The sequence below is a fragment of the Callithrix jacchus genome, chromosome 12 (assembly GCF_049354715.1).
Source record: "Callithrix jacchus isolate 240 chromosome 12, calJac240_pri, whole genome shotgun sequence".
In the NCBI taxonomy this organism is placed as follows: Eukaryota; Metazoa; Chordata; class Mammalia; order Primates; family Cebidae; genus Callithrix; species Callithrix jacchus.
In genome coordinates, this window is record NC_133513.1 from 61,359,062 (window position 1) to 61,373,627 (window position 14,566).

Here is a 14,566-nt window from a genome sequence, read left to right on the forward strand (position 1 = left end):
CATCATATATATAATATGTATATAAAATATATGCACGTATATCACATTTTTTTATTCCCTCGTTGACTGATGGGCATTTGGGCTGGTTGCGTATTTCTGTAATTGAAATTTGTAAATTGCAATTTGTTTGAGTTCCTTGTAGATTCTGGATAATAGCCCTTTGTCAGATATATGAGTGTGAAGACTTTCTCCCACTCTGTGGGTTGTTTGTTTACTCTGCCGATCACTTCTTTCCCTGTGCAGAAGCTCTTCAGTTAAGTCTTACCTGTTTGTTTTTGTTGCATTTGCTTTTGCGTTCTTGGTCATGAAGTCTTTGCCTAAGCCAGTGTCTAGAAGGGTTTTTCCAAGTTTGTCTTCTGGAATTTTTATGGTTTCAGGCATAGATTTATGTGCTTGATTCATCTTGAGTTGATTTTTGTGTATGATGATAGTTGAGGATCCAGTTTCATTCTCCTGCATATGGCTTGCCAATTATCCCAGCATAATTTGTTGAATAGGGTTTGCTTTCTTCACTTTATATTTGAGTTGGCTTTGTTGAAGATCATTTGGCTATAAATTTTTGGGTTTATTTCTGGGTTCTTCTGTTCCATTGGTGTATGTGCCTGTGTTTATACCAGTTGCATGCTGTTTTGGTAACTACAGCTTTATAATATAGTTTGAAATTAGGGAATGTGATTGATGCCTCCAGATTTGTTGTTTTTGCTTCATTTTGATTTTGCTATGTGGAGTCTTGTTTGGTCCCATATCACTTTTAGTATTATTTTTCTACTTTTGTGAAGAAGGATGATGGTATTTTGATGGGAATTTCATTGAATTTGTAGATTGCTTTTGGCAATATGCTTATTTTTACAATATTCATACTATCCATTCATGAGCAGGAGATGTCTTTCCTTTTGTTTGTGTCCATCATTTCATTGAGCAATGTTTTGTCCTTCTTAACAGCATATTAAAAAGATCACCGTGATGAACTGGGTTTCATACCAGGGATCCAGGGATGAAATAACACAGGTCAATAAATGTGATACACCACATAAACAGAATTTGTAACAAAAATCACATGATCATCTCAATAGACACAGAAAAAGCATTTGACAAAATCCAGCATTTTTTAATGATGAAAACCCTCAGCAAAATTGGCATACAAAGGTCATGTATGTAATAAAAGCCATCTATGACAATCCCACAGCCAACATAATTCTGAAGAGGGAAAAGTTAAAAGCATTCCCTTTGAGAACTGGAACAAGACAACGATGCCCCAGTCTCATCACTTTTATTCAGCATAGTACTGAAAGACCTTGCCAGAGCAATCACACAAGAGAAAGAAATAAATAAAGGGCATCCAGATCAGTAAATAGGAAGTCAAACTGTCACTGTTTGCTGCTGATATGATTTTATACTTAGAAATCCCCAGAGTTTTCCAGAAAGCTCCAAGAAACTCATAAATGAATTTAGCAAGGTTTCAGGAGACAAAATTAGCATACACAAATCAGTAACTCTGTTATACCCTAACCGTGAACACTGATAATTGAACCAAGAACTCAGCCTTTTTTATAATAGTTGCAAAAATAAAATAAAATACTTAGGAATAGACTTAACCAAGGAAGTGAAAGATGGACCTTTGATGGTAAGCCTTTGGTTTTGACTTACTAAATTACTAGGTGTAATTATTTTCTAATTTTTGTTGTTAACCTACTATGTAACACCTTCCACTTTTTGTTAAAGGTCATAAAATTTCACACTCTTTATTCATGCTGACTGCAGTTAGATTTGTTTCTTTTTTGTTGACTACCTTAAATACCTATAAACAGTAAACCATTAGGAGTGTTTTTGGTGTAATTAAGTTTAGTAAGACTTATTTTCCAAATTATAACTGAATTAATTTATTAAATACTTGTTGAAGTTTTTGATTTACTCAAAATTCTGTGCTCAGCAGCTGGAGGTAGAAAGAGTAAGAGCCCTCCCTTATTCTTATGGAAAGGCATACTTTTTTATGAGGGAAATACTTGGCAAGAATTAGTATCTTGTAACCAGTGGTGAAATTAATTAGTATATAAAAAAACAAAAACAAAACTTTTTTTGTGTGTGGTTACTGGCAGAAAGATCCAAGAAGGTAGATGGAATCAAGCTTGCTGAAACAAGGAGAGAGAAAAAGTCTTCTAGGCAGAGAGCAAGGGTATAACAGGAAAATGCCTAGGTGCAGGTCAGATGATTTATAGAATGAAATCAATCAACTTTTTAAATGAATGGCAAGTATTCTGAGAGTTTCATTTGAGTCATGGCATGGCAGTCTTTAAACATGAAATGAAAGTTAAATTTTTTAAGTTGTTATCTGTTTTCAGGGTGTGAGAATATTTCAGTGATAATCTTTTTATCCTCCACATAAGAAAATAGGACTAGAGAAACCTATGGCTTTCTCACTTGGTACTGGCCTAGTAACCCTGGCAAACAGAACCTCTGAATGTGAAACACCTGTTTTGTCACCATATTGCCTGAAATAATACATGTAGGATTAGTAAGTTTGTAAATACATTAGTCTTGTATTCATTGCAATAAATTTGTCTTGTACCAGTATTATTTAATACAATACATTTTATTGTAATAAATTAATAGAAATTCTTAGCTGCTTTATATCATGGTAGAAAAAACAATGAAATTGTATTTTAAACTTTTGTCATTATCTATAAAGAGAATTCATAAAATCCTTTTTAGGTTTGATGACAGGTAGCATATTAAGAGCAGCATTTTCTAACCCATATCTCAATATCACCTCTGGAAGTTAAGAGCCTCCACTGGTTTTTCTATACAGTGCACATGATATCACACTCAGGCAGTTCATGGAGTGTAAGAAATATCTTAGTGCTTTGTCATTGGACATTTTAACTGAGAAAAAAGAAACACACTTTGATAAGTTTACCTTATCCTTTCCTTCCTCTGTAGATATATATGGATCGTTTTTCTTTGAAATTCAGTTCATGCTCGACAATTTTCCTTGAAGACAGCACAGCCAGCTGCCCTGATTTTGAAATGACACTACACTAGTGAGTACAACTATATTGCCAAGGGACAGATTAAAATTATTTCAGCCATTTGATTGTCCTCTTCAATCAGTTTAAGAAATTGGAGTCAACTATATGTTGATACCAGATTCTAATTAAGTATCAATTCCTCTTTTCATCTTCTACGTCATGGTGGAAGGAAAAATCTCTTAGCAAATAAGCAATTTCAGAAAAAGTGTTGCTATTTATTTGATGCCTTTATGCCTTAAAAGAATATTGAATGCAGTGAGAAGTATAGGTTGTCTTTATTGATTTTTTTGTGAAAAATTAGTTTTTAAATGCGATGCAGGCCTCAGTCAATGTGTACTACTTTGGACATTAGTCTTAGAAAAAGGAACAGCTTTTTTTCCTCTGGCACCGCAGTGTATCTGCATTTGAATTTCTCCCATCGTGCATGAGCACCTCATGGGCCACAAAGATGCACTTTGAGAGCACTCTTAGTTGAAGTTTATTTTTTAAAAGGAACAACCACCAACACCATTACCACAGGGGCTGTCCATGATATATTATTATTAATCTCCTTGGTTATGAGTGTTGATTTTTAGAGCACAGTTTGCAAAGTGCTAATTTAGAATATTAATGTCCTTACATTTGTTTCCTTTTCATTCTAGAAATATAACTATCTTATAAATAATTTTGTTTTGAATGCACTAGCCTTTTTAGCAAATTCAATTTTCAGTAACTTTTACTTTAATTAAAAATGGCAGGTTTACACTCATAATAATGTCACTTTCCTCCCTCCCTTATAACAATAGTTGAGATGAAATTGTGTTTCAGTACAAATTGGAATCAAATTATGTCTTAGGTGCTGAGCTTTGGGACCTATTGAGTAATCACTAAATGTCTGTAGTCAGCCAAGTTTCTTCACTCTTTTTTCTTTCTTTTCTTTTTTTTTTTTTTTTTTTTTTTTAAACAGAGTTTTCCTCTTATTGCCCAGACTGGAGTTCAATGGCACCGTCTTGACTCACCACAACCTCCACCTCCCAGGTTCAAGCAATTCTGCCTCAGCCTCCCAAGAGTAGCTAAGATTACAATCATGCACCACCACACCCAGCTGATTTTTTTTTTTTTTTTTTTTTTTTTTTTGGAGAGTTGAGCTTTCTCCCTGTTAGTCAGGATGGTCTTGAACTGTCAATCTCAGGTGATCTGCCCACCTCTGCTTCCAAAAGTGCTGGGATTACAGGCCTGAGCCACCACACCCGGCTGTCTCTCTTAAATCTTTGAGCATAAAAACAAACTACTTTGGCTGAAGTCCCTGGCTGCTTTTGAATGCAACCGATTTTTATGTGTTAGCATAGCATGCCAAAGTAGCTTTGAAGATAGTCTTGTTCAAACAAATTTCATGCTTTTTTCCTCATTCTTTAATTTTTAGAAGTCTACTTTCAAAAGTAAATTAAGTTTTAATTTGCCATCAGCAAGTTTGAGAAATGATCATTTGGTGTATTCACTTTTGGTGAAATAGAGATTTATTGAACAAATTAATAGGGCAAATTGGCTTCAGGAAAAGATTTTGAAAAATGTTCATCACAAGTTAGTAGTGCACTGTTATCAGTGGGATAGGTGGAACTCATTGGGATCACTTTTGCAAAGTTTGTCTTCAAAATACATGTCTGCAAATACATGTATCCTCCAATCTCCACTTTCCCTCTTTCTCCAGGCACTGAGAAGCCTTTTAGGAAAACATAGCATCTTTATGTGAAGAAAAGCATCCCAGAAGGTTCTGATTTTCATCTCAACTCAATCATTTCAAATTTTGCTGCATATTGAAATCACCTGGGAAACTTTTACCAACAACCCTGATGGCCAAAGTTATATCCAATGCTAATTATTGAAAATGAGGCAGTTATTAAAGCTTCTCAGGTGATTTTAATGTGCAGCAAAATGTAGAGCCACTGCCTAATTTGAGTTTAGGGCAAGAAACTGCTCCTGTTTGTTGGGACCTTGGGCAAGTCAGTTTTAAGATTTATTCCCCTGACCTGTAAAATGAGTGTTGGATTAAATGTCTTGTAAGGTCATTGGTTCTTTCCAGCATATAACTTCAAATTCTGTGATTTTAAAATTTTTTCAGAGATGAAAACTACTTAACGCACTATAGACATATCCCTCTGAAGTGCTAATGTTACAGGCTTTTTTAAAAAGTGTTGATATTTTATTGACCTATTATTAAAATTGAGATGTGCCTTCCCTCAGTTATTTTGAACCTCATCGTAGATGCTGAGGGAAAATGGAAGCACATAACTTATGTAAGAGAACCTCTTGTTTTCTGAAACACAGCATCAGTGGGTAACTTAGGAATACAGTTACATATATCTGAAGAGTTGTGTGTGTTCATAAATATTTCAGTTAAACTAACTGAAGATACCTGCCATTGATATTACACTGTATCATGCTACACTACCTTGTAAGTACTGCTTATTTTAGGATTGCTGTACCTATCATTGATGTCATGTGAGCTTATGTTTACTGATATATTTTCTAATAATTATGCAAAAGCAATTTCAAATAATTTTGTTATAAAGCACTTTCACTATGTTATGCATTTTTTGGGAAATAATTTTAAAAATGGGTGGGTAGGAGATAGTGAACTAAACTAAAATGCAGGGCCTAACATCTTAAAAAAGAAATCACTACTGTGTGGCTGAAATTTAAACATATGTACACATAGATATAAATTGCATGAGTCAGGGTGTGGTGGCTCAAGCTGTAATCCCAGCACTTTGGGAGGCTGAGGCAGGCAGATCACTTGAGGCCAGGAGTTTGAGATCAACCTGACCATCATGGCAAAACCCCATCCCTACTAAAAATACAAAAATTAGCCGGGCATAATGGCACCAATCTGTAGTCTCAGCTACTTGGGAGGCTGAGGCATGAGAATTGCTTGAACTCGGCAGGTGGAGGTTGTGGTGAGCCAAGGTTGCTCTGGGCAACAGAGCAAGACTGGGTCACACAATAAATACATAAAATTGCATGTGATGAAAGGTTTTGTGGGTAGAAGAACATATAACAGGGAAATATGTTATTATTTATAAATTATAATCATCAACAGAAACATGTTTTCTAACAGGGTATTGTATTGCCTTGCATTTTTATTCTCATATTTTTGCTAAAACCCAAGAAATGAAAACAAAGTGCCCTTATGGTTCTGTTTTGAACTACAAGGTTTTAATTTCAGGGCCGCTAGCAGAGTTTTCACCACACCCTTTTAAAAAAAATGTCTTCAGACCTAACAATTGATAATATCTATTGTTATATTGAATGTTTTTTCTTCCACAGTATCTCCTTGGAGTTATATATTCTTATCAAGGAAAGGTGAGCTTTTTAAAAAACTGTCTTGTTATTCTGGCTAATTACTTTGCAAGCTATCAAGCCCTTTAGGTCACAGCTCTGGACATCGAGAGCTGTATTGGGCCTACTAAAATATCCAAGCAAATTATTTGTGTTTTCTTTGGTCCTTAACACTTTTAATTCTTAAATGATTGGGAATCTCAAAGAGTATGTATTTATATTGATGATATTGATATTTACTGTCATAGAACTATAAAATTGTTATTTTTTTCAAAATCTATTTTTAGTTTAGATTTTACGGCCTTACCACTGTTAATATCTTGATCTTGATAACGATTTGTCACAAGGACTGCCCTGTGCATTGCAGAAAGTTTAGCGGCACTGGTGGCCTATACCAAGTAGATGTCAGTAGTAACCCATGACCCAGGTTGTGACAACAGAAAATACTTCTTGAGAAAAATATTGTTAACATAGATTTTTAAATGAGAAAATAGATTTTCTACAACAAAAAGTAGAGTAAAAAGTATGTCATGTATTTATATTATTGAAAACCCTGAATGTCACACTTAATAGAAGACAGCCGGATTCTCTAGGTCTTTCTTTGCAATTTGCTTTAAGAAGCAATAAGATGGCCAGGTGTGGTGGGAGGCACCTGCAATTTCAGCACTTTGGGGAGGACAAGGAAGGCAGATTTATCTGAGGTCAGAAGGTTGAGACCAGCCTGACCACTATGGTGAAACCCATCTCTACTAAAAATACAAAAACAGCTGGGCATGATAGTGCATGCCTGTAGTCAAAAAAGGGAAGCAATGACATGACTTAATCTCATGCAAATATGTAGTTGGTAAAAGGTGCATTGTTAAAGCTTTGAGACCACTGTGAGTATTTAATAATAAGTGAAAACTTGGCAAGTGCTACTTTTTAAAATCAGTTCTCACTAATCTGTCTTGCATGGTAAATGGATCTTTTCCTCCATACTTGCATTTATACTATCATGCGTTAGTTATTTGGAATATATTGGTTTATGTTTTATTGTGTCAAAAATCACTTTTAACCACCAATATTATTTTAAAAGTCTTTAAGTGTTGAAAAGCTGTCAAGCCTACAGTAGAAGGAGTGAGATTTTCAAAGTCCTCAGGAAAGCTTAATTTGTCATTGGGAACACGTGTTCATTTATTTTTGATAATGGTAGTTGTCCTTTTTTTTAGACTGAGTCTCACTTTGTCACTTGGCTGTAGTACATTGGCATCTCAGCTCAAGCAATTCTCTCACCTCAGACTCCTGTGTAGCTTGGACCACAGAGGTGTGGCACCACATCTGGCTTTTTGTGTATTTTTGGTAGAGACAGTTTTACCATGCTTTCCAGGCTTCTCTCGAACTTTGAAGGAGCTCAAGCCATCTGCCTGCTTTGGTCTCCCAAAGGGTTTGGATTTTAGAGGTGTGAACCATTGCACCGGCACAGTGGTACTTTTAAATAAAAATGATGATCTGTGAAAAAAGTGATTGTTCTGCTCACAATTAAATTATGAATTTTTCTTAAACACAACTATACTGCAGTCAGCAGAAGCGCTTCTTAGCTTTCTACTGATTCAGAATATTGAAGAGACATGTCAAGATTTAGTAACACCATTAATTTTTACCACCTCAACAAAGACATTCTTAAGTACTTTAGACTGCTTTTTAATTTTAAGGGACAATAAAGAACAGAATTACTATCAATGTAATTGGTACCACTGCCTTGATTTGGGCTGAGAAACCAGCAGTTTTATCCACTTTTGCTTTTATACAGTTGTGGCGGGTGTTTATGAAAAAGTAGTCAGTGTCTTTATATTACTTTGTTAATTAAAAAAAATTTGTATCAACTTTCTGAGGTTGAATTAGTATGATTATCAAAACAGTGTCCAGCAGACACGGTGGTTTAGGCCCATAATCTTGGCACTTTGAGAGGCCAAGCAGATGGATCACCTGTGGTCAGGAGTTCAAGACCAGCCTTGCCAGCATGGTGAAACCCCATTTCTACTAAAAATACAAAAGTTGGCTGAACGTGGTGGTAGGCACCGTAATCGCAGCTACTCAGGAGACTGAGGCAGGAGAGTAACCTGAACCTGGGAGACAGAGGTCCCAGTGAGCCAAGATCCCACCATTGCACTTCAGCCTGGGCAACAAGAGTGAAACTCCATCTCAGAAAAACAAAAACAAACAAAAAAAGAAAAAAAAGTGTTGACCTCTTAGGCCTTCTCAGAAAGGGTCTTCAGGATCCCCAGAGGTCCACAGAGTACATTTGGAGAACCACTGGTTTATCACACAGGGAGAATGCATTAGTTTTACAAAGTTTAAAGTTAATCAAAGACTAGCCTCTTAAAATAAAAGGGCAGATGAGTTTTTAATCTAAACAACAGAAAATAAATTGATCATGAAAGTATACTACAGAGGACTAAAAAGAAAGGAGGCTAGGAAATCGGAATCACGTTTACATTTATGAAAGTCCTAAAGACTATTACCCACGACTACTGCTTTGTAAAACATTCTTGTGTTTCATTGTGTGGTTAACAGAGAAAATATGTTTGGTTTATTGCCATTGCCTGTTCGGGAGTCGATACCTATAGGCAGTTCTGACTGGTTATTGTGGAAAAGACTTCACAGTGCAGGATATGATGTGCTGAGGAAGAGGTCAGGAAACATTCTGCAGGGCGGGATCCAGGAGAAGAATTTGTAAAAACTTTGCTTTGGTGAAGTAAACACCAAAGCATATAGGAGGCATTGTTATATTAAACAGGTATTATGCTAAGATATTAACAGTTTCTGAAGTAATGCACATTCTTATTTTATAGAGATGGAAATATATCTTTCAAAATATTTGATGAACGTATATACCCATTGGACGTAAGTGGCACTTTTATTGAGGTTGTATTTTTATCATAGACTTGTATTTGTTTCATGCTGATGTCAAAGCTGTCTTTAAATTTTCCCCATTTTGTGTTGCATTTAGTCCTCTTAGGTGTTGTAAAAAGAATGTGTTAGAATAAGAACTGATCTTCAGCTCTGTTTCGTGAGTGAACTAGTATGAGTAAATCTACTATGAAAATAACAGAAAATGTATCTTTTAAAAGACAGCTATTAGTAGCATCAAGCAGTATGAGTATATGTAAATACTTTTAACACAGAAGCATGACATTTATGAAGAGAGTTGAAAATAATTTAAATTTATATCAACCTACATGTTATAAAAATTTTAAAATGCACTTCCTCAAGTACATAATAGCCACATGTGGCTAGTGACTATTGTATTTAACAGCATAGGCTTAGAGCCTCATGGTTACAGGAAACTTTATTTTCCCAAAGTTTATTGCAGAGAATGACATGCCATCAGTAAGGCATTAAAGCCTAAGGGTAGCTTACATTTGGATAGAATTATGTGGGGCAAAGAGTAAAAAAGAACAAAAATTTTCTGCCCTTTAGCTCATATGATTTTTAAGTGAATGTTGATGAGTATTACTATGGTATTTTAAGATCCCACTGTTCATATTGTGAAAACTGAAAGACATCTCACCAATCAAAATCATTATAAATGGTACATGGGCACAAATGTGAACACTGCTGTCTTAAGAGCACTTCAGGTTTTCTCTTCAATGGATACTTACATTGCATCCTTTCTTCTTTCAGGACGAAATGGAAAAATACATTATGTGTGATCCTTCACAGACAATGATTTATGAATTTATATGTTCCCTGTTTTATGTAAAAATTCTAAATGTTGTTGATGCCATCAAAAGTAGGGTAAGATATTTCCTATTTATAAAGCATCTTTAGAAATTGGTCTTGTAAAGACCAATTGGCCTGGCCAACGAGGTTAAACTCTGTCTCACCCAAAAATACAAAAATTAGCCACTCATGGTAGCATGCCCCTGTAGTCCCAGCCACTTGGGAGACTCAGGAGAATTGCTTGAATTCAGGAGGCAGAGTGCAGTGATCCGAGATTAAGCCAGTGTACTTCAGCCTAGGCAACAGAGCAGGACTCTATTTCCAAAAAAAAAAAAAAAAAAGAAAGAAAAGAAATTGATCTTGTAAACAGGGTAGTATGTTCCTGATTTTAAGTGAAAGTAGGTTTCTGAAATTATCTCAGAATTTTAAGAGAAACTTAACGACAGGAAATACACACATGAGAGTTGAATCATCATTATGGCTTAAATGTTGCCTTGGGTTTCTCATTACAGAACAATTGCTATTAAAGGCAGCAGGAGGGATTTCTGATTTCTCCCCCCACACTTCAGTGCACACATGCACATGCAGTGTGCTCACATCCACGGCATGTGGAGGGCTTGGAATGAAGAGCAGTAACAAGACCATCTGGTTCATGGGCAGGAATGTGTGCCATTGTAGGTCTAAGCTGAGTCCCAGGGTGTATCCCCAGGCAATTCTCATGTATGTTGTGATTGAGAGCTTGTGCCCTCGGTTCATTGTTCCTTGGATGTGTTAATCTACCCCGGTGGGCAGAGTAGGTAGCAGAAATATTTTGGCTATGATTGTGATATGGCCCCTTAACCTGATGAAACAAAGTCTCTGTAGAACATAAGAATAAAAGGCATCTTTCTGGTCAAAACCAGAAGTATTCTGCTTTTTCATAAGAGTTCTTATCACAGCACTTAAACTGAGTTAAATCAAAGGCCAGTGTTCTGTTTTGCAGATGTACATCCGAAGACTTCTACAGTGTGCTCCTATGTACATTCGTCCAACCACCTGGAGGAGGATTATCCTCGGAGCCTTTCTTGTTGTCATCAAGGTTGGGAGCAATGTGGCTGTGTGCAATGAGGACTTATGCATGCGCTTTGAGAAAACTACAGTTGACGATCTGTGAGTTTGTATGGTTTTTGTGAACTTTCTAACCATTTTTGGATACTTTGTTTGCTCCCATAAACTTAAACACTTTGAGAAATACTTTTAAAGGTTACATTATGCAGATAATAAAAATGGGCTTAAATACCACTCTTTCTTTCTCCCCAGTTTTAGAAGAATAGTTCATATTTTTCACTATTCATTGGTAGGTCTTGGTAAATTGCCATTGTAATAATCTCATAAATGGAAAAATATTTTTCTGGTGAATGTTTTTGGCAAATACCTTACCAGTGTACAGTGAGAAACATAATAGTACAGTCAATTTTCTTACGGCTTTTACAAGCTGTCTGCAAGTTCTAGTCTCTTTGTGAGGAGCGCACTTCTGGTCTTTGAAATAATTGTTTGCCCATTGACAGGTCTGGGGCCTCTGCATTGTGAAGTATAGCTTCACCCTTAGCCATACATTGTGTATTTGCGTTTGCCGGTGTTCTCCCACTTTTCTCTAAAGATCCATTTTATAGAAACCTTGAGATACGGAATAGCCACAGTTCCCTGTGCCCCTGTCCTTTCCCGATTAGGAGCATTGCATCATTGGGCTGATGAGTTAGAAGTTCTAGTGTTCCCCTCAGGCAGTCTGAGAAACATTGCTGGGGCATCACCCAATGCTCACCACACTCAGGAGGTTCCCAGGGCATTAATGCAACCACAGCAGCATTTGGAGGGCCCCAAGTTATCTGTGAGAATGCAAAAAATCTTGCTAAATCATGGGGTTGCTCATAGATGGCAACATGACACTGAAACAGGAGCTTCATGGGTCTTTCTTTCAGTCTGGCCTCATGACTGCTGTAAGGGAAGGGTCTTGGAGCTGGTTGGTAGGGTGCGCCAGGGAGGCATTTCCAGCACAGGCTCTCAGTGTTTGCTAGACAGCGAGAATGGCTTTGTGGGTGACACTTAGGAAAATCTGAAGGAACACCTCTTGATGACATAGAAGCATATGAAGATGAAGATCCTCAGGCTGTGGCAAGAGGTTTTAGTTTTTCGGTTTGTTTCTTTGTTTTTACATTTGCCTATTACTCCAGATAAGACTGTGATTCAGGATGCATGCAGTCACAAATAGAAGTCTCTGCCAATTGTGCTCCCCACAGGAATAACAACTTTAGCAACTAAATTAAAAAGCACCTCCATAAGAACTGAAAATTATTTAAATGTTCATATGACGTGACTGAACAGCTTAGAACAGACTGTCTTGAATTGTTGATGCCACCACTCTGAACCTGTGGCAAGGAGAGAGGCTACACACTTGGGGAAGGGAGAGCACAGCAGCTGCGGGACTTTCCCTGAACTCAGTGCTGCCTTGTCATAGCAGAAAGCAAAACAAAGCTGAATCCACCCAAAAAAACATTTAGCCCCAACCATAGGGGAATTATTCATCCCCATGGTTGGAACTTGAGTGATGAAAGCCTGGCTGCCATGGGATAAAATAGTCTGGGGTCCTTAATAAACCTGAAGGACTGTTTAGGTCACAAGAACTGCAACTCCTAGTGCCATCTGGACAGACCTAATGCTGTCCCAGAGGTCATGGCCACAGGGGTACTTGTATCACGTTTCTCCCAGCTTTAGGCAGCTTAGCACAGAGAGACAGACTTCATTTGTGGGAAAGTAAGTGAAGAAGCGAGTCTGTGTCCATTAATCTAGAGAATTCCTTCAGGTCTGATCTCAGACCACCAATGTGGAACCTCCACAATTCTGCAAAAACCAACGACATTCTTCACAGAAATAGAAGTAAAAAAAAAATGAATCCTAAAACATACAGGCAACTAAAAAAGACACAGGATATCCAAAGTCAACCTGAGCATAAACAAACAAACCTGGGGGAATTACATTATCTAATTTCAAGTTACCCTCTACACCTGTAGTAACCAGGTGTGATTAAAAACAGGCAGGTAGCCCAGTGAAACAGAATAGAAACCCAGAAACCAATTCATACATCTGCAGTGAACTCATTCTCTATGAAGGGGCCAAGCACATGCAATGGGTTAATGACAGTCTGTCGGTAAGGGGTGCTGGGAAAACTGGATATCCACATGCAGAAGAATGAAACCAGGCCTCTATTTCATACCTTATACAAATATCAAATCAAAATGGATTAAAGATGTAAATCTAAGTTGGGCAGGGTGGCTCACATTTTGGGAGACCAAGATGGGAGAATGGCTTGAGCTCAGGAGTTCAAGACTATCTGGGCAATGCAGTATCTCTGTCTTTTAAAAAACTAAAAATAGATTTAAATCTAAGACCTCAAATACAAAACTAAAATAAAACATTGGGAAAACTCTCCACAATATTGGACTGGGCAAATATTTCTTGCATAATGTTTTATAAACACAGGCAACCAAAGGAAAAATGGGCAAATTAGGTCACATTAAGTTAAAAAGCTTCTGCACAACAAAGGAAACAGTGAACAAAGTCAAGTCACAACCCACAGAATGGGGGAAGGTATTTAAAAACTATCTGAGAAGGGATTAATTACCAGAATACTTAAGGAGCTCAAATAAATCCATAGAAAAAAACTCTGATTTTTAAAATGGGCAAAATACCTGAACAGACATTTCTGAAAAGAGGACACTTTAGGCAGGCTTGGTGGCATGTGCCTGTAGTTTCAGTTGTTTAGAAGACTTAGGTGTGAAAATTACCTGAGCCTGGGAGATCAAGGCTGCAGTGAGCTGTGGTTCTGCCACTGCACTCCAACCTGATTGACAAAGTGAGACGTGTTTGAAAACTCCTTAAGAAAGGCACACCAATGTCAAACAGGTATATGAAAAGATACTGAACATCAATATCCTTGATGTTCAGAGAAATGTGAATCAAAATTACGAGAGATCATCTCACCATACTTAAAATGGCTCTTATTGTAAAAGAAGGCAATAACAAATGCTGGTGAGGATATAGAGCAAAGGTAATGCCTGTACACTGTCAGTGGGAATGTAATTTAAATACAGCCACTATGGAGAACAGTGTGGAGGTCCTCAGAACTAAAAATAGAGCCACCATATAATCCAGGAATCTCACTGCTGGGTATAAACCCAAAAGAAGGGAAATCAGTATGTCAGAGAGATACCTGCACTCTCATGTATGTTGCAGCATTATTCACAGGAGCCACGATTTGGAAGCATTCTGAGCATTCATCAGCAGATGAATGGCTAAAGAAAATGGTTCATATACACAATGGAGCACTCTTCAACCACAAAGGAGAATGAGATCCTGTTATCTGCAACAACATGGATGGAAATGTTAAGTGAACTAAGCCAGACACAAAAAGACAAAATTCACCTATTCTCACTGATTTGTGGGAACTAAAAATTAAAACAATTTAACTCATGAAGATATAGAGTAGG

General features: G+C 37.0%; 1 protein-coding gene across 50 annotated transcripts in view; it reads left to right on the forward strand.

Annotated features, from left to right (window-relative positions):
* Window positions 1-14,566, forward strand: part of LOC103791199 (uncharacterized) — a 44,455-nt gene that overhangs the window by 22,144 nt on the left and 7,745 nt on the right. For all 50 annotated transcript variants that reach the window (XM_078345697.1, XM_078345714.1, XM_078345708.1 and 47 more), the window contains 5 exons: window positions 2,938-3,038; window positions 6,330-6,365; window positions 9,173-9,224; window positions 10,005-10,118; window positions 11,026-11,192. In XM_078345697.1, coding sequence (XP_078201823.1) covers window positions 2,938-3,038; window positions 6,330-6,365; window positions 9,173-9,224; window positions 10,005-10,118; window positions 11,026-11,192 — 470 coding nt within the window. The remainder of the gene's footprint in view (window positions 1-2,937; window positions 3,039-6,329; window positions 6,366-9,172; window positions 9,225-10,004; window positions 10,119-11,025; window positions 11,193-14,566) is intronic.